General features: G+C 36.7%; 1 protein-coding gene across 1 annotated transcript in view; it reads left to right on the forward strand.

The window, feature by feature from the left end:
* Nucleotides 1-438: 438 nt before the first annotated feature.
* Nucleotides 439-26,932, forward strand: part of LOC108679124 (glycine receptor subunit alpha-4) — a gene marked incomplete at its 5' end in the record, with an annotated part of 76,044 nt that continues 49,550 nt past the window's right edge. The window contains 4 exons of the mRNA XM_047881396.1: nucleotides 439-503; nucleotides 9,726-9,827; nucleotides 16,949-17,067; nucleotides 18,273-18,355. Coding sequence (XP_047737352.1) covers nucleotides 439-503; nucleotides 9,726-9,827; nucleotides 16,949-17,067; nucleotides 18,273-18,355 — 369 coding nt within the window. The remainder of the gene's footprint in view (nucleotides 504-9,725; nucleotides 9,828-16,948; nucleotides 17,068-18,272; nucleotides 18,356-26,932) is intronic.

A 26,932-nucleotide genomic window follows, 5' to 3' on the forward strand; every position in this document is an offset into this window, starting at 1 on the left:
CGTGTGAAAGTTCTCAAGTTTATGCTCCTCGAAAAATAAGTGTATTCATTATCCTTCGCGTACTACCAAAACTATCGATTACATTGGCTTTGTGGTGTGGTAGCAGCGCAGAAAATTGCGGTAGCGTATGCGCCACAACATCGTGATTAATAATTTTATTAAGCTATGTCATACAAACGTTCCTGAAGCTTCTCTGAATAATCCCACTCTCTATGAATCATGAATGTTTGGTACATGACCTTTCCATGAAAAATTAGTCACATTTTTTTAGATGCGCGGGATGAGAAAATTAGCTATATTTTTCACGGCATCAAATATGTATATTTAGTAGAATATCCAATATTTGGTCGTTACTAGTCGGGTCATCGATCACTCTGTTTGGATTTGAACGGCCGAGTTGTGACTGGCATTGAATTAATGCAATGAATTTCATTGCAGGGCCGCTCAGGGTGAACGTCGAAGTTCTGCTGCTGAGTCTCTCATCACCTGACGAGTCTAGTCTCGTGAGTATCATTGCTATTGCTGCGTTCTCAGCTGTTAATTGGGTTATTTATTATTTTTAATCGGTTACTATTGTATATCTATTGATGAATTTATACTATTGACTTTAGAATAAGCACGATGCGTATCGCTTCCTAACGATACTACCTATACATCTAAACGATACTACCTACACAATACACATCCTAATGATACTACCAACATATCCTAACGATACTAATAATGCATCATAACGATGCTACCAACACATCCTAACGATACCACCAATACATCTTAACGATACTACCAACACATCCTAACGATACCACCAATACATCTTAACGATACTACCAACACATTCTAACGATACTACCAATACATCTTAACGATACTACCAACACATCCTAACGAAACTACCAATACATCTAAACGATACTACCAACACATCCTAATGATACTACCAATACATCTAAACGATACTACCAACACATCCTAACGATACTACCAATACATCTAAACGATACTACCAACATATCCTAATGATACTACCAACTTATCCTAACGATACTCCCAACGCATCCTGATGATACCACCGACGGTTCCTAAATTATAACTAAAATCACTTGTAGTGATAATTTAGCATTTCCCCTCTGTAAATTGTGTTGACACTGAAACGTGCGCATATTTTTATTCACCTTCGTTAAGTAAGCTATAAATTCTTGAAGCTATACATTCTATTCTGTGTTAATACCACACATTCACGGATATTTTCAGTCATATTGTGATGCCTTTGGCATTATGGCGTGAGTTAAAATTGTAATTGTAAATTATTAATAAGTTAGTATCAATCGGCATCAACAGAGTGTAAAAACCTAAAAACGATTGAAATAATTCATATTAGTGAGAAGATTTCCAAAATGTTTCTATGTCAATTCAAGTTTCAGAAGCATTTCTACTATGTGCGTCCTCGTAACCATCTACACTCGGAGAAAACGAAAATCGAAATTCCAAAATTGTTAATTAATTTTCCAGTGACCAAACGGTTAATTATATATATATAGGGAGTTTGTTGTTGATGCGTCCTCTGTTGTGATCGGGCAAAGGATATCTACTTGTTTTGCTCTGTACCAAATTTTTATTCTACAAAATTTTTCAGAATTTATAGTCCTTTGAGACTCGTTGTGACGATTCACGACAATTAATTAAGATTTTTTATTAGAAAACAAGAGGCTATGTTTCACGCTTCAACGACACAACAATGTTATGGAGATGACCTTGGCCTTTGTGTTAACAACAGAACTTAGCCCTTGTGATAACAATAGAACAATTATGAAGGATCGTTACTGCAATGATATTCTCTAGATTCCATTTCGCAGGTCGACGTGCTGTAAACCATTCAACTAGTGTAATATGTGTATGGCGGAACACAATTTTTGTGGATTATTATCATTATTATTTTTTTTTTAGAAAATTGTTTCGCTTCTGATTTTACTAAAGAGGTTCGATTTATGTATGACTAAGTAATGCATAAACATAAATTTATTTCATGACTGTAATATGGAATCTCGTTCAACTGTGAACTTATTTTCTTGATTCTTTGAATTTAGTTGTTAGCGTCTTGGGACGAGACTGAATGTTATAGCTCCAACGTGATTGGTTGAGCTGCTCCTGGCCTCGCTACGGTGCGAGCTTATTCCTCTTGGTAGTCATGAAACGATGGAGAGTTCGGTCACTTTAGATTTTAGAATTAGTTTAGGATTATTAGATTTTTAACTGTGATTAGTTTGTCAAGTGATTAAAATTATGATGACCTTATTGTATTGTATTATATTATTATTTTTTTGCACTTAGAAAGTGTTAACAGTCTGTCTTGTGCTCTTTATAGGCGGGGTGTCGTGTTGCCATTGTTTTGGTTGAGTCGCCCCTTGCGGGCGAGTGGAAGTTGTGTGTGTTCAGTGGTGCTGGGTTGGGGGCGCATCGGTTTCGACTCTAAGTAAGGAGAGTCAAATCTGGGCTTCCAAAAATAAACTCGTAGAGAGTTTCATTAACGGACTAATGACGGCATAGGTGGAGTTCTTGGTTAGTTCCGGATTTTGGCTGCGTTGGGCAGTTAACAGCCGTTCCATTCGCGCCCTCGTTTCGTAGCGGATAATTACCTCTGCGCTCGAGTAAATTGTCAGCGGCTTATTGGGTGGCACGTACCCTTCAATAGTCGTACTTTTGAGGCGTAACAGCCACCCCGTTCCTGTGAGGTTGTCGGCATCGTGGTGCAGCTCATACCTGTATCCTTGCTATCCGCTTTTATGGTTCTCGAGTTTATTAGGTCTCATCAACATTGTACCCCTGAAGTTGAGATCCTGTCTCCAGGAGCTTTTGGACTTATAGTGAATAATAAATTGTGTGCCTTGTACAGTGGAATTTGTGTATCGCCTGAAGATCAGCAATATATTACGAAAGGTCCTTCGTGTTCATTCCTCCTCTCTCCAACGCAAGGGAATTTAGAGCCGGACAAAAGAGCGACTCTTTAGCCCTTGTGTTAAAACCAATACGGAAGTCACCACCAAGTCGGCACGCTACCCACAATTATTTCGACTTCGCGGCGGTGTTTCCGGTTACATGAAATGAAATGAAATAGCGGTTTCAGCGTTTATTAGGCCGTAGGCCTGTCGCCGATTCTTAACATCGCAGATCATTCACAGCATTTCGCGGTCTTGAACTCGCAACTCACTGCTACAATTCTACTGTGCTTAACCGCCCGGCCTCCTTGCCGATTCTGACCAGAAACTGGCGCACAGAGCTGGGTTCGAACCCGCGCCTCTCTGCGCCAATCTTGGTACTCTGAACTTTAACGAACTTTAACTTTAACCACTGAACTTTAACCTACATGTGCTTATTATAAAGTTCGAGTACGCCAGTATGACAATTTAAAGAAAATAATTGATCAGAATTCAAGTGATGCAGTACAGTACCTATTTCATATAAATAGTGTCCGATCACTGCATAAATTCTGTCTCCTATAAATTGTATAATCCAGTACAACCGAAGCTATCATCAAAGCTCTGATGTATTTCCTATTTATTGTGTACGACCACTGCAGCAGTACAGTTTACGCAGCAGTGCAGCGTTATTGTTTAACGTCGGCAATTGATGCTCACGCCACGCTGGGGCACGCACGTCGTAAAAGCAATAGACCGCCTCTATTACCGCGACGGTTCGAGCTGTTATGACCTGTTATTAATGAGACCCTGCACTATAATGGCCGTGTGTGGTTATGAATTCGTCGCTCTAAACAAGAGCCATTTGTCATCCAAGAGAATTGCGGCCGTGCGCTGCTGCACTGTCTTCCACCGCCGCCTTCATCATCTACGAAGCATTGATCGAATACGAGAATAGAAATGGTGCATCGGCCTTGACTTGCGCTGGGTTCTTTGTATTTGGTTTAATTGACTTTCAGAATTCATTGTTATTTTTCATTGAACATAATGTGATTCCATTCTTTATGAAATTATTTTATTTTAAACTCGCATAGACCAATACTTTTTTCATTACTTCGTTCTTCCCCTTTTTATCCTATATTTTTCCTTACTTATCTAAATACCGGTAGTCTTCATTGTGTTTCTTTGATCCTCGATTTTGCTTTACAGCGACTCCGTCGCTGTGGACATTAAACCCAACCATTCTTCATTCTTTATGTGCTGTTGTATCTACTACGTGATTGGTTCTATTTACGTCTGATTATAAATTTCCGGGATTCAAAAATTTATTAATATTAAATATCATACGCCTCAATTTTAAATACATATACGTAGAAGGAGGTGCGTTCTTTGGAGTGAAAAGCATCTACTATCACCGTTTTCACTTGCATCGTTGACATCTGCCGTCACTATTTTCAATCGGGCTTGTCATCCAATAAATAACGAAATGAGCTTTTTATTGGAGATCCGATGGGTCGAATATTAAATTTTGATCCCTGAAAAGTCGAAAGCTGGAAGAAGTTCTTCGCTATTCGCTATATTTTTACCACCGGCTGTCTTTCATGATGATGGTAAACTGAAGGTGGCTGAAGATTAGCAAAAAACGACGCAATGTTTCACTGTTTTATGGAAATTTAATTCACCAACATTGAAAGAAAATTTCAAGACCTTTAACTAATTCTGATGTAATGATAATTCGTTTAAAAATTACCGCACGTGTTATTCCTGCAAAACTGTCTCACAATTGATGCACAAATGAAGTATGCTATTTAAGGAATTCATAAAGATGGCCTTATCTATTGTAGTTTTATTGAGAGTCAGTATTAACGACGCATTAACAAGGCCCTGTATAAATTGAACCACTTTGCGTTATCTGTGCAAGCGGCCCAACGTTGCATTGATGCATTACACCCTTGAAATAACTTATTAGGCTTAGAAATATACAAGAATTAGCGCAGGTGTCGTGCTATGAACATTTGCAAATTATCAAAGTAAACACGATTTATGAGAATTAATTTTTTCTATCGTTACGCCTGACCGTGGCGTGAAATTATTTAAGGTTTGCGTGCCTGCAGCCTCATAAACGTTGACGCGTTTTGCTTTAAAAAAATTGTTTCTGCAAGCAAATTCCTGATGTCATGGACTGTTTCTGTCTGGGGTTACATACTTGTAACGAAAGTATGGAAGTGTGGCTTTAATTTAAGGAACCTGCATGTACGAAGAGTATGTATATTTAAATATATATTGTTTTTAAACAATACTCAACCTTGTTTATTGCAATCTTGAAATTTTTTTTTCTCTACGAAATTGTTATAGCTACTATCTTATAACTCAGCATGATGTGGCTCATTAGTTGTCAAACCAGAAACTTTGGTTCGAGTTTGTTTTGTTTGCTCAAAGGCAAACAGAAGCAAAAGTATGGTATGGTAATTTTTTCTCATGATACACTTGCAGAGATCAAAATATACGCTTATTCAGTTCCTGCTGTATTCACAATGGTGCATTCAGAAATGATTTGCATACATACTACAATTTGTGCATGCTACAATTTCTGTAGTGTCTAATAATCCATGCAAACTATCCATGCAAGTTTAATGATCATCTCATTCATCTCTTCGAAGATTTATTCAAAACAAGAATAATTTTTGGACAAATTCCAGTTAAAGTTCGCTCAAAGTAAGCAAAACATGATTACGAGTTCTGAGGCCTAATAATTTGTTGGAATCAAATTATAAGGCTTCAGCTTCTGCGCCATTAACAATTCAGAAAAGTCGTCTTTCTTATTGGTCCTGCATTTTGCAAATTTCTATACATTTCGTTGGCTGCATAAACTTATATGAAAATTTTAATACTTGATCAAAACATTGACTAAATTTCATCCCTGCAATTTAGGTATATCTATCTGAGTGAGGTGCTTGTTGTTGACGCTTGTGTATTATACCACTCGTGCATGAGACCGAAAGTTGTTATAAAAACGTTAATGAGCATGTTAAAAGCATGTTATTGCCTGCAATTAAAGAAACTTTCATTTGACTTGATCATAACAGTACATTTTTTTACTCATTATAAGACTTTAGAAGATTTATAAGAAATGACAAAAGTCATTGAAAAAAAAAGAGATTGATAATGCTTCGATCCAATGTTTTCCCTAATATTATTTCCGAAAAATCTTGCTTAGGCGAAACTTAAATTTCACATGTATAGCCAATCAACAAAAATATATAAATAGCGTTAATGAAATGGTCATTGGATAAATGTTCAAATTTATTAGTTTTTTTCTAAAGCGACATTCTAGGCCATAAGCACTGCCGTGAAATAAAAATTGCATGCAAAGCTATTGCCAAAGATAGCTCTTAGGCTGTCTCTGCCTAATTTAACGGCGGTTGTGTGCAAAATAACTAATTTTACTCGCCCTTACATTACCTTGGCGTCAAGTTACTCTCTTCTCTACTGTTATTCAAGGCTGTAACGTCTAATACGGGGTTCATAAATGAAGCTGTTGCATGCTCAAGTTCAGTTCCTTGCGCTTTTATCCGGTTACAGCCATCGACCGTGTTCAACCATTCATTCCTCGCCAGTGAAAGCAAAGGTAGCAAAGGAGTTTCAGGACTTGAAGGTTATAGCTATCATTGAATGTGAGGAAGAGGTTGTCAATTTGCCATCATAGCATCACGAATATTGGTTGTACGATGTTTGAACTGCTATAGTGTGGGACTTGACTGCATGTTGCTCAATTTTCTGCCAGCCTGCATTGCGCCACATGGCCTACAAGATTATCTTTATCTTTGTTTAGGCTCAACATGTATGCGTGCACGAAAAAGCATAGTACTGTGTATGTTTTGAAAATCAAATATCCGCATTATTTTAGTAGTGAGGATATATGCTATTTAGTTGCGCGGATAAATCAAATAGTATTTAGAATGCGAGAGAAAAAGCCTGCGTGAATGAAGTCTAAAATAATTCCAGAATTAAAAATCATGAAATGCTTTTACGGCCGGTATTATTTATAAAATATATCAGCCCGCAATCTACAAAATTAAATTATACTAAATTTATTCAAGTTTAATAATTTTACAGATGTTCTCTGAGATCATTCATGGAAGGAATTCTGTTTCAGGTTTTAAAAGCCATGTCCTATTATTTTAACAAACATAACAATAATACCAGCACTAAATCATCCACGAAAAATTTTACAAACTAAAATACAGAGAAAAACAAAGCAATTAGTTAACTAATTCGCCTTTGCTTTAATTTAGTCAATCTGAAATGAATCTCTCAACTAAAGCTATGTCTCATCTACGAAGTTGACAGTTAAGTTAGTTAACAGTTAGTTCGTCTTATCTACATAGATTTCATTTGTTTTATTTATTTATTCACACAGGAGCACACGTTACAACGAAATATAGAAGAGACGTGAAATAAAATAGCAAGGCTTTCCGGTGAATGCCCATATAGGCTGTAAAAAAGCTTCGCAGGCAACACAATAGGTACGAAACTCAATTCCAATGATAACAAGACGACGATGAGAACAAACAAGTAACAAATTTCTAAAATAATCAAAACCAAATTGACAAAAGCCTTAAAAAATTGATAACCGCATTTCACAATGGAAAAATCAGCATAAAAGAGTCAATATCAACATTACACTTGGTAAACAGGGTACAACTGCAAACATCTAGCCAAAATGCTTAAAACTTGCATAATAATCGAAGTCAAATTAATACTGGTTAAGGATAAAATAACGGAATTGTATTTTAAAAAACATTTTGGAGCAATCTTGTTGAACTCTTCTGGCAATTCGTTAATATATTTGACACAATTAAAAACGGTACCGCTTATTCCTATTTCTAAACGAACCGGTGTTATGTTAAATCGAATGTCCATGGTGTTGTGAGAATGTTGGAGAACACGAGTGGCGAAAGCAGATTTAAAAAGACGTTCATCATGTTAAAGTGCTCTCTATTCATGAATTTTATAAGCTGAAATCTGAACATATCGTCAAGTTTTAAAATTTTCGACTACCTATATAATTAGCCAGTGCATGACAAAGGAATATTATTGGTTGACAGTTAAAGTAAATCTTTTCCTGGAAGTATTAAATTTTAAGTTTAACCGTCGCCAAGATGCCCAAGAATATAAGTAATCAATCGGCTAATTTTAATAGTAATAGTTAGGGCGCGAATCTAAATACCTCATAAACTCCATCAATGATGACCCAATCAATCTTGTTGACGATTTTCTTTAAAAGATGCAATGTTTTTTTGTCGATGCACGATGCTATGCTAATTTTCTTTCACGCAGAAGGTTGTGAGTCTGAAATCAAGAGTTAGTAGAATTTCTTTTACAATCGACTCGACCGGAAGAGTTCTTTGGTAATCTTAGACAAAATCGTGTCAACTTGCATAAATTTAGCATTGACACTCGCATTAAATGCTGACGTTTAATTTCAATTTTATCAATATTTAACAGGATCGTCGATGATGTTTTTGATGTGCTTCTACAAGGGGAACTGATTAGCCGATAGTGGTATTGGCAAGTACTTTTTATTTCCAAATTTGGAGTAATTTCTTGTATTTTCTGGCCTTTTTTATAATTTCTTAAAAGTTGATATTTAAAAATAAAAATTGATGATTTTTCTTCTAACGTTAGCCTGATATTCGAAGTGGAAAATACTTACCACTACCGTTATCGGCTAATACTTTCCACGTCTATATGAACATTTTACGATCATTTTCATGGACTCGAAGTGTTGGATTAATTTTTCGACTCAATTCTTACTATTTCAGCTTAGGCGGTTGCGCATGTAAAACCCGATCTTTATTAGATCTTGAAAAGATTACTCGAGATTATGAGTCCAATGAGTTTGAGTCTATTTTGCCAGAAATGAAAACAATTATATACGTCAGCTCTATGATTACTATTTTATGAAGAAAATATTTTTTATACTATTTGCATGATCTCAATCTAACATGTTGTCGTGCATAAGCGAAGCGACTAATCGTTTCGTGTTAATGGAGAAACAATTACGAGTCCTCTCTCTAAAATTTAAGAGAGCCTGGACCTCTGTCACAGAGCTCTTGCACGCAACAACTCATCCGTATTCCTAAGCGCAAAGCTCGTAGAACATTTATTTGAAGCAATATTTGCTAGAGTCCTCTTTTAGAGCTCGTTTTCAGAGTGCCCATAATGGCGAGTACTAGCGAGGGTCGCATGATTGTTCAAGCTTTATTACAGACCCGCCTGCTCAAAATTTCTTGGAAACTCTGCTAGCTTAGAGAAACTATGAGCCAGCTTCTTCCAAAAATGATATGCGTTACTTCGGCAATAGGACGAAAATTTCAATGAGACATTATAGTCTGATGTCATACTTTTTCAGCTGCTCTGGAGACAAAAACTTGTGATTCGGTTCAGCCGAACAAAATGTTCATTCGGGATTTCGCCCAAGCATGAATGAAAATTGACGACCGGAATTGAATGTTCTTGTACTAAAGTGTCATGTACTTTTAGCTTAACAAATGTTTCTTGACCGCTCAATTCACGTAAAGTGAATTGACATTTCGAAAATAGACTATTTAATAAACATAATTTCGAAATCTATTGTCCAATTCTTCGCTGTGAGAAAACGGTTACGGCCTAAAACTCATTATAGGCTTTGCATAAAACTTCTCGAGAGAAGGAATTAAGGAAAGTAAGGAAATTGAGCAATATATTCCCATCACTGCTCTGAAACATTTTCAATTATGCCTATAACATCTCTAAACATTTTTGCAGAAATACGAAGTGGAGTTCCTTTTGCGGCAAGTCTGGATCGACCCGCGGATGAAGCACGACGACAACGGCCGCCATTCCTACCTCAGCGGCATGCATCATGTTGTGAGTCTGCCTCATAATTCTTTATTGCTTCTGCAGTGTCTTGTTCTCACTCAGCTTAATAATTTACTATTGCTTTTACGATATCACTTTGTGAGTCACCTTCGTAATTCGTAATTGCTTCTGCAACGAAGTAATTGATTCGGTATTGCGACTTGAGTGGTTTCAACGAAGCCTCTCTTCACCCTCTGATTAGGTTCTATTCTGTAAGACATATTGGTCCTGTTCTAAAGTCAGCTATTTTCATGCGATCGTTTGACAATAGGATAAGAATAAGTGTGTTTCTGATTGGACTCATCGTGATTGAGATGGGGAGTTTAAACGTTCTTTGTGTTTTGAGAGTTCTTTCATTTTAAAATTTGTATTTTATATTAATTATTTGTCTATTCAAATTGTATATCTTCGTTGAAAGTTAATATCACGGTTGATGATTTTTGCCATATAAGCAAGGATTGTGCCAGCAATCCTTTCCACACCACTTTCCTCTGAAATTTGTGTTTTTTTTTTAATAATTTCTTCTCATTCAATTAGTTCCCATTTCATTCCTTCCTCTATTTTTTGCATTAAAATTTCAGGTATTCGAGATTGGTAGCTGCATGCTGCAACTCTTTCTGTTGTCACAGGGTATTTCAACTCTCGTATAGGCTCGCTCTCTCTAGACGGCAACTGTTACGTCACCACTCGAATGATGTTCCTCTGTCTCCTCTCTTTGTGGCAGCATGTTGCTCTTTTTGGCGCTGAACTCAACTGTCGACTCCTCAGTTTCTTTTCCTTAAAACGCTTGTAGCCTCTGCCAGGCATCGCACTATATTTCGGCCAAACTGAGTCCAAAGTCCACGGACAACTGTCGCCTTCCATCGGATGCTCTAGTCACAAGTGGACCGCTTACTTTAATGATTTATTAGGTTGCCTTGAACCGAAGAAAAGAGCTATTTTGATCCTATCGGAGTCATTCAATATTCTAGTCTATACTTTATTTTAACTTTGATTTAACTACAAAAAGAGTTTTTCGTGCATTTAAAACTACGGTCATTTTATACATCGGTTTCCCAAACATCCCAATGCAAACACTCCGTATAAACATTTGTGAAAGAAGTCATAACAGAAGTTCATATCTGTGACTACAAATGCATGCACGTATTTTCTCATCTAGTGAGAAAAAATGCATTTAATTATTTCATGTGATTTATTAAACCCGCACAGTTTGTCGTGGTCATAGAAATGCTTTCGAAAATCAGAACGGAGCTATTCGGCATATAAGTGAAAGCGAATAAAGGCAGTTATGTTTATATAAATTATTTACTCTGAGGAAATGAAAAGATTATCAGTTGAATGGATTATTATATTAGGATTATTATTACGCATTTTAAGCCCGAAATCTAGGCCTTTATCTGAGCAGACTATTGTCAGTTCATGAACGAGGAGACGTGAATTTGGTAAAACCATGGACATCCTCGAGGAATGATGTGTTGGTCAATCGGCTCCTTCGTTGCCGGTGTTTCGTCGACGACTAAAGACGGAACTATTTCGTAGAGCCTATCAATCTAGTGCTTAGTTATGTTATCCGTTCCCATCCTTACTTGTGTCTATTTATTTTTCGCTTACTATTAATCTTATGTTTGACGTGCCCTAAAAGTTCGTTTGAACCAGACGCCACGAAAAATGCTTCGTATAACAATAACAATAATCATGAGACTGCAGTGGCGTGAATCATTCCATTGTTCATTAAAGCTTGCGTGACGTCTATCATACACCAAACTATGTTTTTCCCATAACGCAACTACACGTAGACTTGTGCTGGACATAAGTTCTCAACTTGGTGCATAAAATTATCTGCTCCGATTTCTGCAGTTGCTTCATTTAACGAATTATTATATAAATTTGCGTTTCGTGATAGCGTTGGCACCCTGAATTAGTCGGTATTCGTGCTGATGGAATCGCTAACCTCAAGAGATAACTAATCCCGCTAATGGATCGTTACTGCAGGGAACGGCTTACCGCACTGATTGTATACAATTTAAACCGTTGTTTCTCGTATTTTAATGACACTTGTCATGTTTTTTTTTTTTTTGTGGTAGAAAGGGAATGAAAATATAGAATCTTGGTGTCCATCTAGATTTGAGAAACTAAGTTAAATTCCCAAAAAGCAATGCCTACTTATTTTTGACGTAGTATTAGTTTATACTTTAAACTATAGCTATACGTTAAAAACATTATAATGTTTGAGCTGATATTTATCATTCCGGTGTGAAAAAAGTAATCAAGTTCTTATTTTTATGTTGCAGTCGTAAAAGACATGCCAGTCAATGATTTATGTATCCACACATTATAGGACATTTCTTAATGATAAAATATTCTCAGTCATTGGATAAATTACAGATCTTTTTCTAGTGTGGAAAATACAAGTATTGGATAAGTATTAATGGATGGACATTGATACAAACGAGTAGATGAAAAATGAGTGAATGGTGAGGTGTGATACCAAGAATAGGCGCTAGAATATTAAAATTACACGACTTCAAACAGGAGTGGAAGCAACATTATTTTGATTGAAAATAAATGGACGAGTCTTCGATGAACGATTTGAGAATCCTGACGACGATCCTTGATGATTAAAAATTCTCATCCCGGGAACTCTACTGAGTTTTCCGATGAAGAAGAAGAAGGCTAATTGTTCTAGGCTTGTAGTTGCTGCACAAGAAACAGCAGTTAGTGTCGTCAGCAGTCCACATATAGAGATAGGTACGTAAAAATGTAATTATATTTATTTGTTAATCATCCTTCTGGTCTTCTTGGGTACATCAATTTCGCATTTTCTGCTTCTAGCATCGAAAAGTATCGATATTGTGTATTATCAGTGTATATAACATACAACTTAGTCCGAAAATGTTGGAAAATCCTTTTCAGCTTCCACGTCAGCAGTAATGAAAACTTATCAACTGTTTCTTTCGCAACCGAGTCGGCGAGTGGGATTCTTTGTTCATTTGGAATGTAGAACATTCTTTGGTATTATTGCAGATTAACTACATCCAAAAAAAAGGGTGTTTTTTTTTAATTATATGTTTTTTGGGGTGTAGATTACGAATCTGAAATCCATTTTTGGCGGTCGGCATCGGAAAACCGATTTTTTTCGAGATACATTGCCACATCGAGAGATCACACGTAGCGCACGACATCTTGAATGAAACTTACCCGTTGCACTGCAACGGGTAAAGAAGACAAAAATGTTACCCGTTGCACTGCAACGGGTAACATTTTCGTCTTCTTTGTCCATAAATCTGGAGATACATTGCCACATCGAGAGATCACAACCTAACGCCAACTATGGATTTCAGATTCGTAATCTACACCCCAAAAAACATATAATTAAAAAAAAACACCCTTTTTTTTGGATGTAGTTAATCTGCAATAATACCCATTCTTTGCGTTTTAATTCACGCATTAAAGTAAACTATTTCGATCTGTTTTTTTCTCGCGAACTTGCAGTTATTCATTATAGTTTCAATTTACATTGTTAGGGGACAGGTTGTATATTTGTCATTTTGTATCAAAGAGAATTTGACGTGACCTTTGCCGAATTGCCATAGCTAGTTTAGTGACTTTAGTCTTGTGGTTGCCGTCGATGTGTAAGGTAAGTGTTGTGTAAATAGGAACGGTGAAAACTGTGGATATTGGGTTTACTGTCGTTCGTCATGCGTGTAAATTGTGTAAATATATGAGTAATTTTAATGGTTAGATTCGGTGCTTCTGATAACGATACAGTATTTATGTTCAAGTCGATTGTTTGTTAGATATTTATTCTTGTTTATTTATTTCCAGGAGTCTCAGTAAAAATGTAATACCTAGTACCTATTCTAGTCATCATCTCAGTAATGGTACTAATTCAAGTCATCAACTCAGCATTAGTCATAATCACATTTCAGTGCTAATATTTGCCAATAAAGATTCTCAAGAAAGCTTAGTTCTCACCGTGGCTAAACCAGGCTAATGGATGGACCTATACGATCACTTGGCTGAATAATGCATGGACGAAGATGTCTTTATTTTTCCTTCCTTAAGTTAAGGTGTGCATTAGTTCAAATTTGTATGACCGTTTTTCGGGAACGTCAGCAATTCCTTCCATTTACGTTCAAAGATAATAAGATTGTAATGATACTATATCTGTCATGATACTATATCTGTCAGAGATCTATAAATGCCTTCCGTGACTCGAGTAGAACGCCGATAGTTTAGACTTCGAACTGCCTTTACCTATGTCGAGCATTAATAAATTGTTAAATTGTTCCCCATTTTTTTGTCAGGTCAAGAACGTTATTTCGTTACCAGGTCATTAACGTTATTTCATTTCCAGGCAACTAAATAGCATATTGATTCTTGATTTGTGTGTGCCCAGTGCCTGGACAATTGCTGATCTTGCCGCGACTATGATGCTTGGCATTTTTCCAACCCTGCTAACTCGTCAGAGATCTTCTGTCATAATTTTGATTTCTAGATTCCGGCTCAGGATACCTGTGGCTGTCAGGGGTAGTCGGAACTTGCTTAGGCAAGAAATGTTCATGTGACTTCATATTCATTATGCTTCTGGACATTAAAACTACTTGGCTGCCGCTTGAATAAGGACTGTCTCGGGCGTGTCCGTGTGTTCTGAGATTTCGCAGTACATATTTTTCAATCGTGTAGTAAGCCAAATTCCATTTTGCAATAACTGCCGCAATGTTTACTCGACTTACTCGATTCGTGGTTGAATATTCTTAGTTTGAAAGTTTCCATTTTTGCGCCAAGTCTACTCGGCTATATTTGACTCATAGCCATTTAGTTTTTTAGTGTGGCCAATTCCCAGTAAAGATTTTTGCATCTTTCCCCGACATATATAAATGCCACAATTCCATTATTTTCTAACTTTTTTTTCAATAAAAAGTGATAACAACTTCAGTTTTGCTCAAGATTGTCCATTAGTGTGCGAGCACTGTGAAGTGGACATTGCATAAGATTACACCAAAGATGCTCCGTAGAAACTAACTTCCATATTCTATCGAGCAGCTTCTGTTTTAGTCATTTTCGTAGTCTGAAGTTAACGCTCTAAAATTATATTCCTAGTTGTAAATTTTTAGATCAACGTCCATGAAGAGATTTGATGAATATAAATTCTTCGAATAACACTTCGAATTCGGAGCGCATTTAGTTCGAATCAAGTTAGGTTCTCCTTGTAATTAGGGAATTGCTCACGCGCAGTGATTCTCCCTCTCCGGCTTCTCTAGTCTGCCATTGACTTGGTAAGGACAAGCTCATTACTGGCTAGAGGCCATACGCTGCACTGATCCCTTGAGTTAATTACGATGATCAATATTTTTCCTACGCTTTTTAAATATTTTTCATACCATGAAGACGTATTTCTTGTCAGTGATTAATGTGAGTTGTTCACACCGCCACTGATGCATTACGGGTTAATTAACGACTTACATCGTAATTATTTGAGTAATTTTTGTCTTCAGGTTATTTCCATCAACTCCCTCTTAAGATTTATTGCTAATATGGTCAAACCTACTCCTAGGCTGTAGGGATAGATAAAATTACGTGGCCAGAGCACGGGATGGATTGTTACTTTGAAATATTGTAACAAACCTTGCTTAATTTTAATTATTGAAGATAATAATTTTACGTCCATACCAACTTGGAAAGCAAGTTGCATCAATTAAGGATAAATTACTGTCAATCTCACTCAAATAATTTTAGATGCATACTAGTTGGCTATCAATCGCATATTCAGGATTAAAGGTTTCAATTAACTTGTGCAAATTTGTGACCAAGTTAAAAATAAATTTCCTTAAGACATGATATTTTTTTCAAATATTCCTGCTCATGGCAGACGGAATTATTTGTAGCAGGTGAATTTTAATGTTAATATCAACTCTATCTTTTTCAAATCATTTTCTTTCCTCGCGTGATGGAAATAATTATTTTGCTATATTTTTTAATGTCTAACAAGTATGAAATAATCAATGAAACGACGATTTTTTTAGCGAATTTATGTTTAGTAGCGAACGATGTTTTTGTAAATCCTATAGCTTGGTAGTCTGATCTAGGTATGAATAAATTCATCATAACAGTTTTTAGAATTTTAATTGTTTGAATGGTTTAATAAACTCAAGTGAAGTCAGACATATGAAACGAGGCCTGCGATCAAAGATGTAAAATTTGCAAGAGGATGAGTGCGTCTCATGATAATTACTGCTACCAGTTTCAGTTCAAGGTAAAGAACAAGGCTTTTTGAAAAGTTTTTTCTACCTATGGTCTAGTGTGACATGGCACTCGAATAGTTCATATGCCTGGAATTGTTCTATGCAACCTATCCGGATTCATCGATCGAAATCGAAAAGCTGCTTATGCAATCTTGAATCACAACTGAACTAACTCCGTTTTGACCGGAAATTAAAAATCCTCCAAATTTGGAAAAAAATGCTCTCCATTTTCCTAGTGCTACGCTCGAAATTCTGCGCTGTTTAGGCGCTGAAATCAACCGGGCAGCATCTCAGGCTAATTGCAGAAGCTCGAGTTGTGTCGGCGACCTAGGAAGGCAAGCACTGAGGTTATTTTTGAACTTGTGTTTGTACACCAATGAGGGCCACAAAAGGCGCAAGTTTCAACTTTCTGGAATTTGAAGATTTTCATGAATATTTCCAGCGCGCCAAGCGTTTTTCACGTTGAGAGGATGAGCGTTTGTGTTTATGTTGGCTACTAATTAAATTTACGGGAGGCTATCCAGTTTTGTATCTTGTTTATTCCCTGTGAAAAAATTGTGCTGTGTAGATTAAAAAATTTTGAAGTCCGTTTACCTTAATCTAATTGAATGATTAGTTTCGATTTGCTTATTATTTATGGGTCTCTAACGGCCTTAATAGCATTCATTACTCATTATTTATAATGCGTTACTATTCCAGTCACACTTTGTAAACTTGATACACTAAGGTGAAGCTTAAACATTTTCAAATTTCAACCGCCCTTTAAGGCGGAAATTTTTTCTTTGGTCCTAATGTTGCGCCGTTTGAATAGATTCATTGTATAACCCCTTTTCATGAACCGCGCTGCTTATCTCTTGAGTAATGAAAATTTCTACTTTTTTCCAGCATGAAATTTGGCTGCCAGACCCTTTCTTCATCAAACATGGCGACTTCAAGGAGCCTCTCTCGCCTGATCACATCGCTCTCAAGATCTTCAGCAACGGCACAGTGGATTACACGAGACGGTGAGTGACTTCGGATAATAATGCTTTGTTGATCATCGCGTTTTTCGATGATGCAAAAGAAAATTATTATTGGAAAACATCGCGTTTGGCTGCCCGGCATATTCCGTGCGTATAGCGGAATTTGAGGTAGGGAGAGAAAGATAGGCTTGTTGATAATCAGTTCTCTAATAATATCAGGAATGTTATTGCCAGAAGGCACGCCCTGACGACGCTAGCACCATACGCATACAGTTAGTCCGTGTGTTTGTTACTGTAAGCAAGTGGCTTTCAGCCCAACATTTCAGTTATGAATGTGACTACTTTTGAAAATAATGATGACAGTTGAAGTATTTTTCTCCAGCTGTTGCAGTTGCTATTACTTTTTTTACTATTAAGTGTAAAATTTTCAGTGCATTTTGACTGTGGGATGGATTGGTTGGAATAATATATAACCGTTGCAAACTATTGGTCTTTTTCAATCATTTACAGCATAAAAATCTCAGAAATGATGCGTTTATCTACGTATTCTGTTGGTCGCCACGATTTCACTGGTCAAGATATAAAGTTTACGATATTAACTTGAGGAACGAAATTTCTGCATAAGAGATACGTTACGGTGTACTTATAGGTTTATGTTGCAGCTCTCGTCCAACAGCGCCATACGGAGAGCTTTAACCGAATTATATATTATTCCTTCAATTTAGAAAAAATTATTATCTAGTCTCGTCTATGAACATGCGCCTATCAATATAAGGTAACGTTTCTTGATTTTGGTTGTTTCCATTAAAAGCTGTTGGGTCTAATTTAGACTACATCATTCTGGCTAAGTTCTAGCTTAATTGTCTAATGTCTTAGGCATTCAAACAATCAAATGCCAATCGACAGGGATCTTGCATGAAGTGTTAATGACATTACATTGATGGTTGTAATGAACATAACATTTCCCTAATCTCGCCGAACGCTGAGAATGTCACATCAATTACTTTCGCTCCACTGAAGACTGTATATCAATTTTCCCGTTGATTTATTTCTTAGAGTAAAGCTAATTAGATTAGATTCACAAACGCTGGACGAACTCTCTAGCCAAGGAGAATATTTGCAATATGTCTTAAGGGACCAAGTTGTCTTTCCTGATGGTAGCGCATTCAGCGCTCGACTGCTCCTGCGAAGCGTTGTCACCGAACGATGAGACTCTGATGAGCTCATTTCACGGTCTCTTCTTGCAGGCGTCACCTCATCTTGTCGTGTATCGGCAACCTCAACATCTTCCCCTTCGATGACCCCGCTTGCACCTTCTCCATAGAGAGCAGTGAGTATTTTTTCCCCTTCGATGATCCCCGCTTGCACCTTCTCCATAGAGAGCAGTGAGTATTTTGGCACGTGGCTAGAACTGTTTCCGAGCATATGCAGATTCGGTTTTATTGTATTTTTTTTATGTTTCCATAATTGCGTCGGGTGTGAAAAGAGATCATTTTCTTAATCAAGCTTACGATTCGCCCGTAGTTCCTTTGTTCTAAGAGGATTTCAGTTTAAATTTTTTCCCTAAATTTGTACTCGTCTACCCTTGAATGCATGCATCCTTCAAATGAGGATGATGATTTCAACTGAATTTACCTATTCTACTTCTCTGCACCTGCTACCCCTCCCCCGACGAGCATAGAAATTTTAATTATTGATCACCGCGTTTTCGCCATTTATAATAACAGTCAGCTTGGCAAACGTTATTTTCGCGCCTACTTTTGTATCTTCTACTGATTCATTTGAAGAATTTTCAATTGTTTCCTACCTCTTGTCGCTTTTTTATCGCGTCACATCTAAATTGATAAAATTTTTCTTTTCATGCACGTGATCTCGTGCAATCCAAACGAAGTTGCATCTCCTTACGACCCTCACGTCAGGCCGCTCGCTCCCAATGATTCGCGGCGTCGACGAGCAAACCAGACCGATCGATGAGACTACCAATCCAAAAATTCAAAGCATAAGATGCGCGCAACGCCTCTTGCACTTGTTGCGATTGAATGGGCACTCTCTTTTACAATCCAAGTCATATAGGTAGGTATTCAGAAATGCGTTTATTAAGACATGAATCTGATTGATTTGTTTGTATTAAGACCTGAATCTGATTGACTTGTATTCGTTAAATTCCATTTTACGGTTGTATCAATGTTTTTTTTTACTTTGAAACTCCATGTATTTGTAACTTCCCTCATAAATTATGTTAATTCCAACAGAAATATTGTCTTTGAATTGAAATTTGAATTATCTTTTGAAAGTAGAACATTTATATTTGCTTTCATTAAATTTAATAGAACTATCATGCTTAAAGCTTTTTAAATTTTTGCTCTGTGTTCGAGAGACAAAATTTTACGCTTCATATACGGCCAATCTCTTACAAACGAAAAATTAATAAGTTACACTAAGCGACAATGTATGTGTGGTTTAAAAAACGTTGTAGCTCGTTTTATGGTAGATACTGTGTGATTCATTCAATAACACTAGGTACGGTAACGACGTAATTGATGTCGAGCCTGGAAAAGCCTTCCTCAAGAATAATCTGAAAGTGCTCATGTTTTAGCGAAAATGAGTCGGCGAAATGACAGCAACTTTTTTATCGTAACACGAAAGAATTTTAAAACTCTTCCTAATAGTTTTTCTTGGCTATAAAATATAGCGATATGAGATTATTTCCTATAAATTTCTCAACCAAGAAGGACAATAATTTCAACCATGAACCATTCATTCTTGAAGTTTTTTGTTGCATATTTTAACTGTACGAGCGGCGAAATTACTGAGAACTTTAACTTCGAGCATGCGATCACATGATGATTTTTTCAAATGTTATACGACCAATTTCGTTCCTCATGCCTTAAACCAAATGATACTCAATAGATTCAAATTTTTAACATTTAGCCTTCATCAAAATTAAAATCATGTTGCTCGTTTGTAATATTGCCTCATGTTCTTTTGATGGCTTTGACACATAACCTGCATATACTTTGTCGTGCCAGAATTTTTATTCTAAGATAACTGACGATTTTTCTCTTCGCGAAGAATAAAGAATATCCGTTTTTTAGCTTCGATTGCACTCATTCACGCTCATTCCCACTTTTTTGCATTCAAGGACGCTCTAATGTAATGAGCGAACCCAGAAAATTCCTTAAATTATCCGTTGAATAAGAGAAGATGCCACCAGAGTAACGACCCTAAAATTGATATTTTTCGGACCGGCTTTTACAATTGTATCACTAAGACATTACTTTCTGGTCCGAGTTATGTACGGGGACGATATCGGATTTTAATTAGGTTGTAAGTTAATGCTGTCAGGCCGAACGCCCTTCGTCTGATATTTCATTTAATTTTACGAGCAAGTGAGAGGTCATGTCGGTTTCTCTTTGTCGAGAAAGGATTTTTTTTTTAATTCGGTGACAATTGTTCTGAAATTTCTGAAGTGACGCTAGAACCAGTTGATTTTATTTTGTAGATGAAAAAGAAATGAGCGATCAGTTCGTCGTTAAATCGCTCTAGATATTTAATTATAATTTCAAACGAATTTTTCAGGTATATTCAGATAATTGCTTTCACCATTTAAATGAAATTTTGTGCAAAATTTACGTGACGCGAACAAAATGCTGAGTAATTTAGTTGAATTCGATTGTGGATACTGACTGTGGTTAAGAAACGCAGCTGTGACAGTAAGGGATCCGTGCCGATAACCAATTCACTGGATGATCTTTGTTTTCAGTTCTTTTATTCACTCTGAGCCCAAATTTCGACTGAATTGCCGTACGAATCTGGATAAATTTTACATAAAATGCATTATTATTTATATTTCCGAATAAAAATTTTCAGTCGGTAAGTCGCCCTTAAATATTTCATTCAAAATCTGATTTTTCGGTAAGCAAATTCTCCCTCTTACGTGCCAAATTTTTGATCATGTCGCCGGTAATATTGGTGACATTGATCATCACAAGGAATGCGTTAAGAACGTTTCTCTTGACCTACAACCTGCAAGTATTCGATGATTGAAACGAAAGTTGAAGCATTGTTGTGCCGCAAATCCTTCATTTTTAATAACTCGTGGAATTTCGTAAGGCAGGTAAAGCTTTCGACGAGCGCATGTGGAGTTCATGGAGGAGAGTAAATCTCTCGGCTTTGTAGTCGGTCGCTCATTTTGCTTCATGAAGAAATGTGCAAAATTCTTGTTCGGTCGCACTGTTTTTTTTTTTCAATAAATTTGGGTGGATATCGTCTATATAGGGGATGAAATGCCCGGCATTCGGGACGACTCGGAAGCTGAATCGAACATTTATAAAACTGCATGGCATTCGTCAGTCAGCAGTAATTTTGTTGCTAACCTTAACGAAGAAAAAATAGTCTATCAATACCTAAAAATGGCTTTATAACGCGTGCCTCTGATCTTCAGAATAAGTCCTTCTAGCTGCGCGTTTATTTTCATTCAGAAAAACCCGCCACAGTGACAGTGACTGCTTGGTTTCATACAAAATTATTTAACTGTGACAGTGACACAAAAATTATTTGCCTGAGTCTTGATTATTACTTTATTAGCTCCATGTTAGGCAGTCCGTCTCCTTGCCCGTTTCTGTCACGTCACTGCGGGTAGCCTCATTGCACTTCTATGCTCGTTCCTATAGCGAGAGTGAATGTCTTGGTTTGTTGCTGCGCACTTAACCTATTCTTCGAGTCTAATTCAGATGCCATTGCTGTTCTTTCTAACCTTCTTTCAGCGCTCTTCAATTAAAAGATTATTGTTGATTATTTTATTATTTAATATAATAGTAAGCAATAATCTTGTGTATTATTTTTATTTGAGTATTTAATATCACGATAAACAATCTTATTATATATTATTTAATTATTAGAAGATTATTGTTTCATATAACGATGATTTATTTGGCTCTAGAAAGGTGCATATGCTAGCTTTATTTGCTTATTCTGAAGGTCCTGAGAACATTCTGCCTAACTCATTTCCCCTCGTTTATCACGGTGCTTTTAAGAAATTTGCCACTAATCGTTCGTTGCCTGGAAGCTGGAATCGACGTTGTATAAAATGTTGCGGGCCAGAGCGTAACAAAACCCTGCCCAAAGCACTTAATTAGGACTGGGGGTCCACCTCTGCTAGTGTTTCATGAATGTCTTTACTTGCTCCTGCAAATGATGCGACCGCTTCCCATATTTTTACCCTGAAAATATCTTGATAGAAACCGGAATGATTTTAGTGTTATATTCTCTTTGTGCAAAATACGGCTCAACTTTAACCTAAGTCATTGTAAAGCTGTTCTTAGAGGGTTGATTGATTCACGAACTTCTTTTCTCTTCCAGGAATGAGGTCACCAAACTAGTTTTGGATGTGTGACGTTGTGATGTCGTTTACAAGGGAAATACAAGCGACGTTGTGATGTTTAGGTGCTGTTGCTCTAAATCCGATTGAATTAATCCGCGTCGGTACAATTTTGCTGTTGGGTGACTGTTGATGCATGCACTATCACTTTTAAAGCAAAATTTCTAGTGGTCACCTTTTTCTACATGTATTGTTCGACTAACTGATACGTCAGAATTGTGTAAATCAACTTTCATGAGAAATTCCACCACTTAACTGTGTTATCTGCGATCAAACGGCCGTATGAGATATTGTTTGTTCTTGAGTTTTCCTATAGTTAAGATAACAGGCCGCTACTTGAACATTTCTGCTCGGTCGACAACCGTGACCATCTCGTGTATGATACAATCCTTCCAATTTCGAATAACCTGCAATGTAATAGTACGTAAAATCTCGCCTACTGGCTGGTTAGTTGAGATAATTCCCAATTTATGCATTCCAATCAGAGCAGTTGCATCATAATGCATTCTCATTCTTCTCACGTACTTGTAAATTTTTTCTTATTGTTCGCACCACTCTTTTTCTTTTTCTCACGGGATTATCTCTCAATTTACAAACTAACGGCTGCAAAAATTTCGTGGCCTGAGCCAGAGGCTGATCTCATCGTTTTTGGCTTGTCATGTCGCAGCTGCTACTTTAATTTCGACAACGATTTATGGAAAGATGCGCTTTACCACTTTTCTGACTTGAGTTGGCAACAAGCTATCGTATTGGCTGAAATTTCTAGCAATAGTTGATGTAAGAAGCATACCTTAGGGCACCTAAAGCATACTAAATATTTGAACATCAAACGTCAGTCCTGGGACTGTGACTTCCTTTTAAATGTACCGAAGTAGGTTCTGTCAGGAGTACTGCAAAGAAAGCGCTATTTGATCTTCCGCTAAAATGTGTGTTGGCGATTAAATTTTATTTTGGATGATTTTGTTGGGGCAATAGGATAGAAAATATATTTTTTATTTTGTTACTCATGTTTTTAGTACGAAGTCATCCTAACATTTGGAACACATCTTTAATGCTACTTTCATAAATCCGATTGATGTCAACATGCGTCACTCATTGTTTAGTTTGCTGATGCTCAAGGGTTCACGCACTCCGCTAAATCCAATTTGAAACCACCATGTTTACCTCGTTTAATCCGCACATTTTGGACTCTCATGTACCACTGCACATCGAGGTTTCTCGGTTCTACAACCCTTTAAATTACGGCTATAGTGAACAAATCTTTTTTCATCACGACCCTCATGGTTATTTTGAAACACTAACGCCCTTCTCCGCGCAAGGGCCACGTAGTGCCAGAGTTGCAAGTAACGCCGACTAGAGGTTTATCCCTATAAATACACCAGTACGACTAGATGTTGTAGGTTTTTCGACGAAGGTGCAATCGGAGCTTCAGTACGTTTCAGTACGGAGCTTCAGGTCGTTTAGCTGCATTGAATTCGTTGTACATAATGCCTTCTCTGAAAATTTTCGATTGATGATGTGGAGTTACTCTTCTGCAAATGTACCATTACTTTTTCGATTTGTGCATTTTTATTATTCGTGAATTACGAAAAATCCTTAGGAATTACGTCGTGACGTTTCGTGCTGTTTAAATTAATTTTACTAATTTAATTACTTTAATTACTTTACTTTGGAGTTTATACCAGTGTGGTTTTTTTTGACGTTGCAAAAAAAAATGCACGCATGTCGGCTAACTATATGAACTCAGCACGCGAGAGAGCAACACGCAACTCGTATCATATATCCATGGTATTCCCTCAATATGTTGTATTTCATTTATGGCCTGGCTTTGTTATCACTGTTCTAGGTCGGTGGCAGCGTAAAAATTAGACGATGTGAAGTTATTTTTGTGTCAGACTTAGACTGGAGAACATGTTAGTCAAATATGTTGGACTAAAAGCAGAACGAACGAAAAATAGTTTGACATATCATGCCGCTGATGTTTGTGTTTGCAATAGACCGCTAGGTGTTTTTCTTTTCACTTCTACAGCTTACGGAGAAAAATAAGGCTACTAATCCATCCCTTTTATTGATCAATATTCTTTTTACTAAACTTTCAGGTCGGTATTTTCCCTCGATCAAATTGGTTATTTTTGGCACATTCAATTTCAAATTGATCTTTCTGTGTTTATGATGCTTTGTTGTTCGATCAAGGTACACACACGGTAGACGGATTTTCCTGCGTGAATTTTAACGTTTATATCGGGAAGCATTGATGTGATTTTCATCCTTTGATTTAGGTTGTCATATTATCGGTGTATACAAATTTCGTACATGATGCCACCATGATCGAGTACTCGTTGTGAATTTCAGTATAATTTAGATTTTAGATGCCTTGGTTATCGTTGAAATGCGAAAAATGTTCCATATATTACCTACTCATTAACACTCCAGAAAAAAATTTCGGCGAATATTGCAACAAATTTAAAAACAATTACTACTAGCATTGTAGCTCTCTATTTCAGGGTGTATCTGAACATAACCATTCTAAAAGAAGATTTATCTATGTGTCATAGCGTCGTTTATATTTTTAATTCCGTTCATTTGTCATGCACGACGCATGCTGAGCTAGAGCAAACTTTAGTCGATACCTCGCTCTGACCATCATTTTTCATGCAGTGTGGTTCGCCTAACATGCACGATTTTATTATCTCTCGCCAACACGAAACTGTTCTATCTTCAAATTTATAGCCTCCATCTATTAATTAGGTGGCGAATCCAGTTAGCTTCGAGTGTAACGTTAGAACTCTTTCTCTATTTAAAGACGTCATATCGTTGACGCTGGATAGTAGAACAGTGCGTGTCAGTATGCTGCGTGGGGTTATAGAATAGAATAGAAGTGTCGACACTGAAGAAATAGGCCCTCGTTTGCCACATTTGGACCAGCAACGTGACCTCCATGAACTACTGCAGTTCTGAAGGTTGTTTAAATGAAACAGAATGCAATTTTTTCTATGGATTTAATCATCAGCTCTCAGCGGTATTCTCTGGTTGTACGAGTACCGTAAAATGGGGTAACTTAGACCGGCGGGGTAACTTAGACCACTTTTCGTTTTTTTAACAAAAACCCCCACAACTCAAAAACTATTTGACATAGAAAATTACATAAAGACTATGAGAGGCAGGAGCCAGCAATTTATGGTGAGTGAAGCTAGAGTATAGACCTGTATTTTGCATGTTTCAATTCAAGTTTAATTTAGCTAATACAAAAATGGCATCATTTATAAAAATAAAAGTGGTCTAAGTTACCCCATTTGGTATTAATGTTGAAATAATTGCTCGCGATATAAAAATAATGGTCAACATTGGTTTACAAAGAAAGTAAGAGCAATGTCTTGTCGACGTTGTAGTCAAATAAATGATGTTGCACGCACAATGTTGCAATTTAGTTTAAAATAGTGAAGTTTGAATACTAATTTTTTGTTACCGAACAGGCGTTCTGAATGGCTCTTCGAAAGCATTTAATTAATAAAAGAAATGAATTCATTACCAACGTTTGCACATTTTTCGGTCCCCCTACCATATGCTCTCCAGACGATGCATTTCACCGCTTGGGCGTTGCGACAATGCCGGATGATAAATTATTGACTTAACATTGTTTAATGAAATAGAAAGTAGAATAACCAATTTTTCGCTAAAATTTCTAGTCTAAGCAACGTTGGTTTAAGGTAAAGTTGAAATTTTGTTTTTGATCGTTGCTATCTGGATTTCGTTTAATTTTAACGTTGAAACTATAATGAAAATGTGATTCAAATCTCACAATTGAAAATCGAAGTCCTTTCAATGGGAAACTCCGGTTACGTGCCTCACTCTTTATTGGTCACTTTCCAACGTCAAATTTCAGTTTTGCTTGCTCTAATTTACTATAGCTGACATCAACACACAGAATCGTCATTATTTCTCTCCAAACACAGCGAAGGAATAAATATGTTTAAAAAATAGTTTCTTGCGTTTTAGATTAAACACGCTTTGTGAAACGGGAATCGTATTATCAAGTGATCTACGTTAGATGGCGTTGCTTTTTGAGCGTCAGATGGTTGAATTATGTTATGTTATGACGTAATGTGTCATGTTATGTCATAAAACGACTTGTGCGTCATGTTTTACAAATCAGTTGAAACGTCTTATATTTATGTCGTGGACAATATCGACCTGTCTTGGACAAATATTGAAAAGTAACCATAATTTTTTTAATAATGATCACGAAGATTATTCAGTTGATTATAATATTGCCAAAAATTTCTACCGATATTATTACCTGATTGATGAATTATTTGATGCCGTAAGAGAGAAAATTCGTGAGCCTTAAAATAGGGTTTAGACTCAGTATGACTTAATAAAGAGTATCTAGCTACTTTTTTCCTAATCTTCCGACCTTAAGACCGTTTTCCTATCCTAAACACCCGTACAAAATTCAGATCTTCTTTGCCAAATCTTCCGACCTAAAGACCATTTTCCTATCCTGAACACCCGTACAAAATTCAGATC

Source organism: Hyalella azteca, unplaced genomic scaffold, assembly GCF_000764305.2.
Source record: "Hyalella azteca isolate HAZT.00-mixed unplaced genomic scaffold, Hazt_2.0.2 contig7818, whole genome shotgun sequence".
Classification (NCBI taxonomy): domain Eukaryota; kingdom Metazoa; phylum Arthropoda; class Malacostraca; order Amphipoda; family Hyalellidae; genus Hyalella; species Hyalella azteca.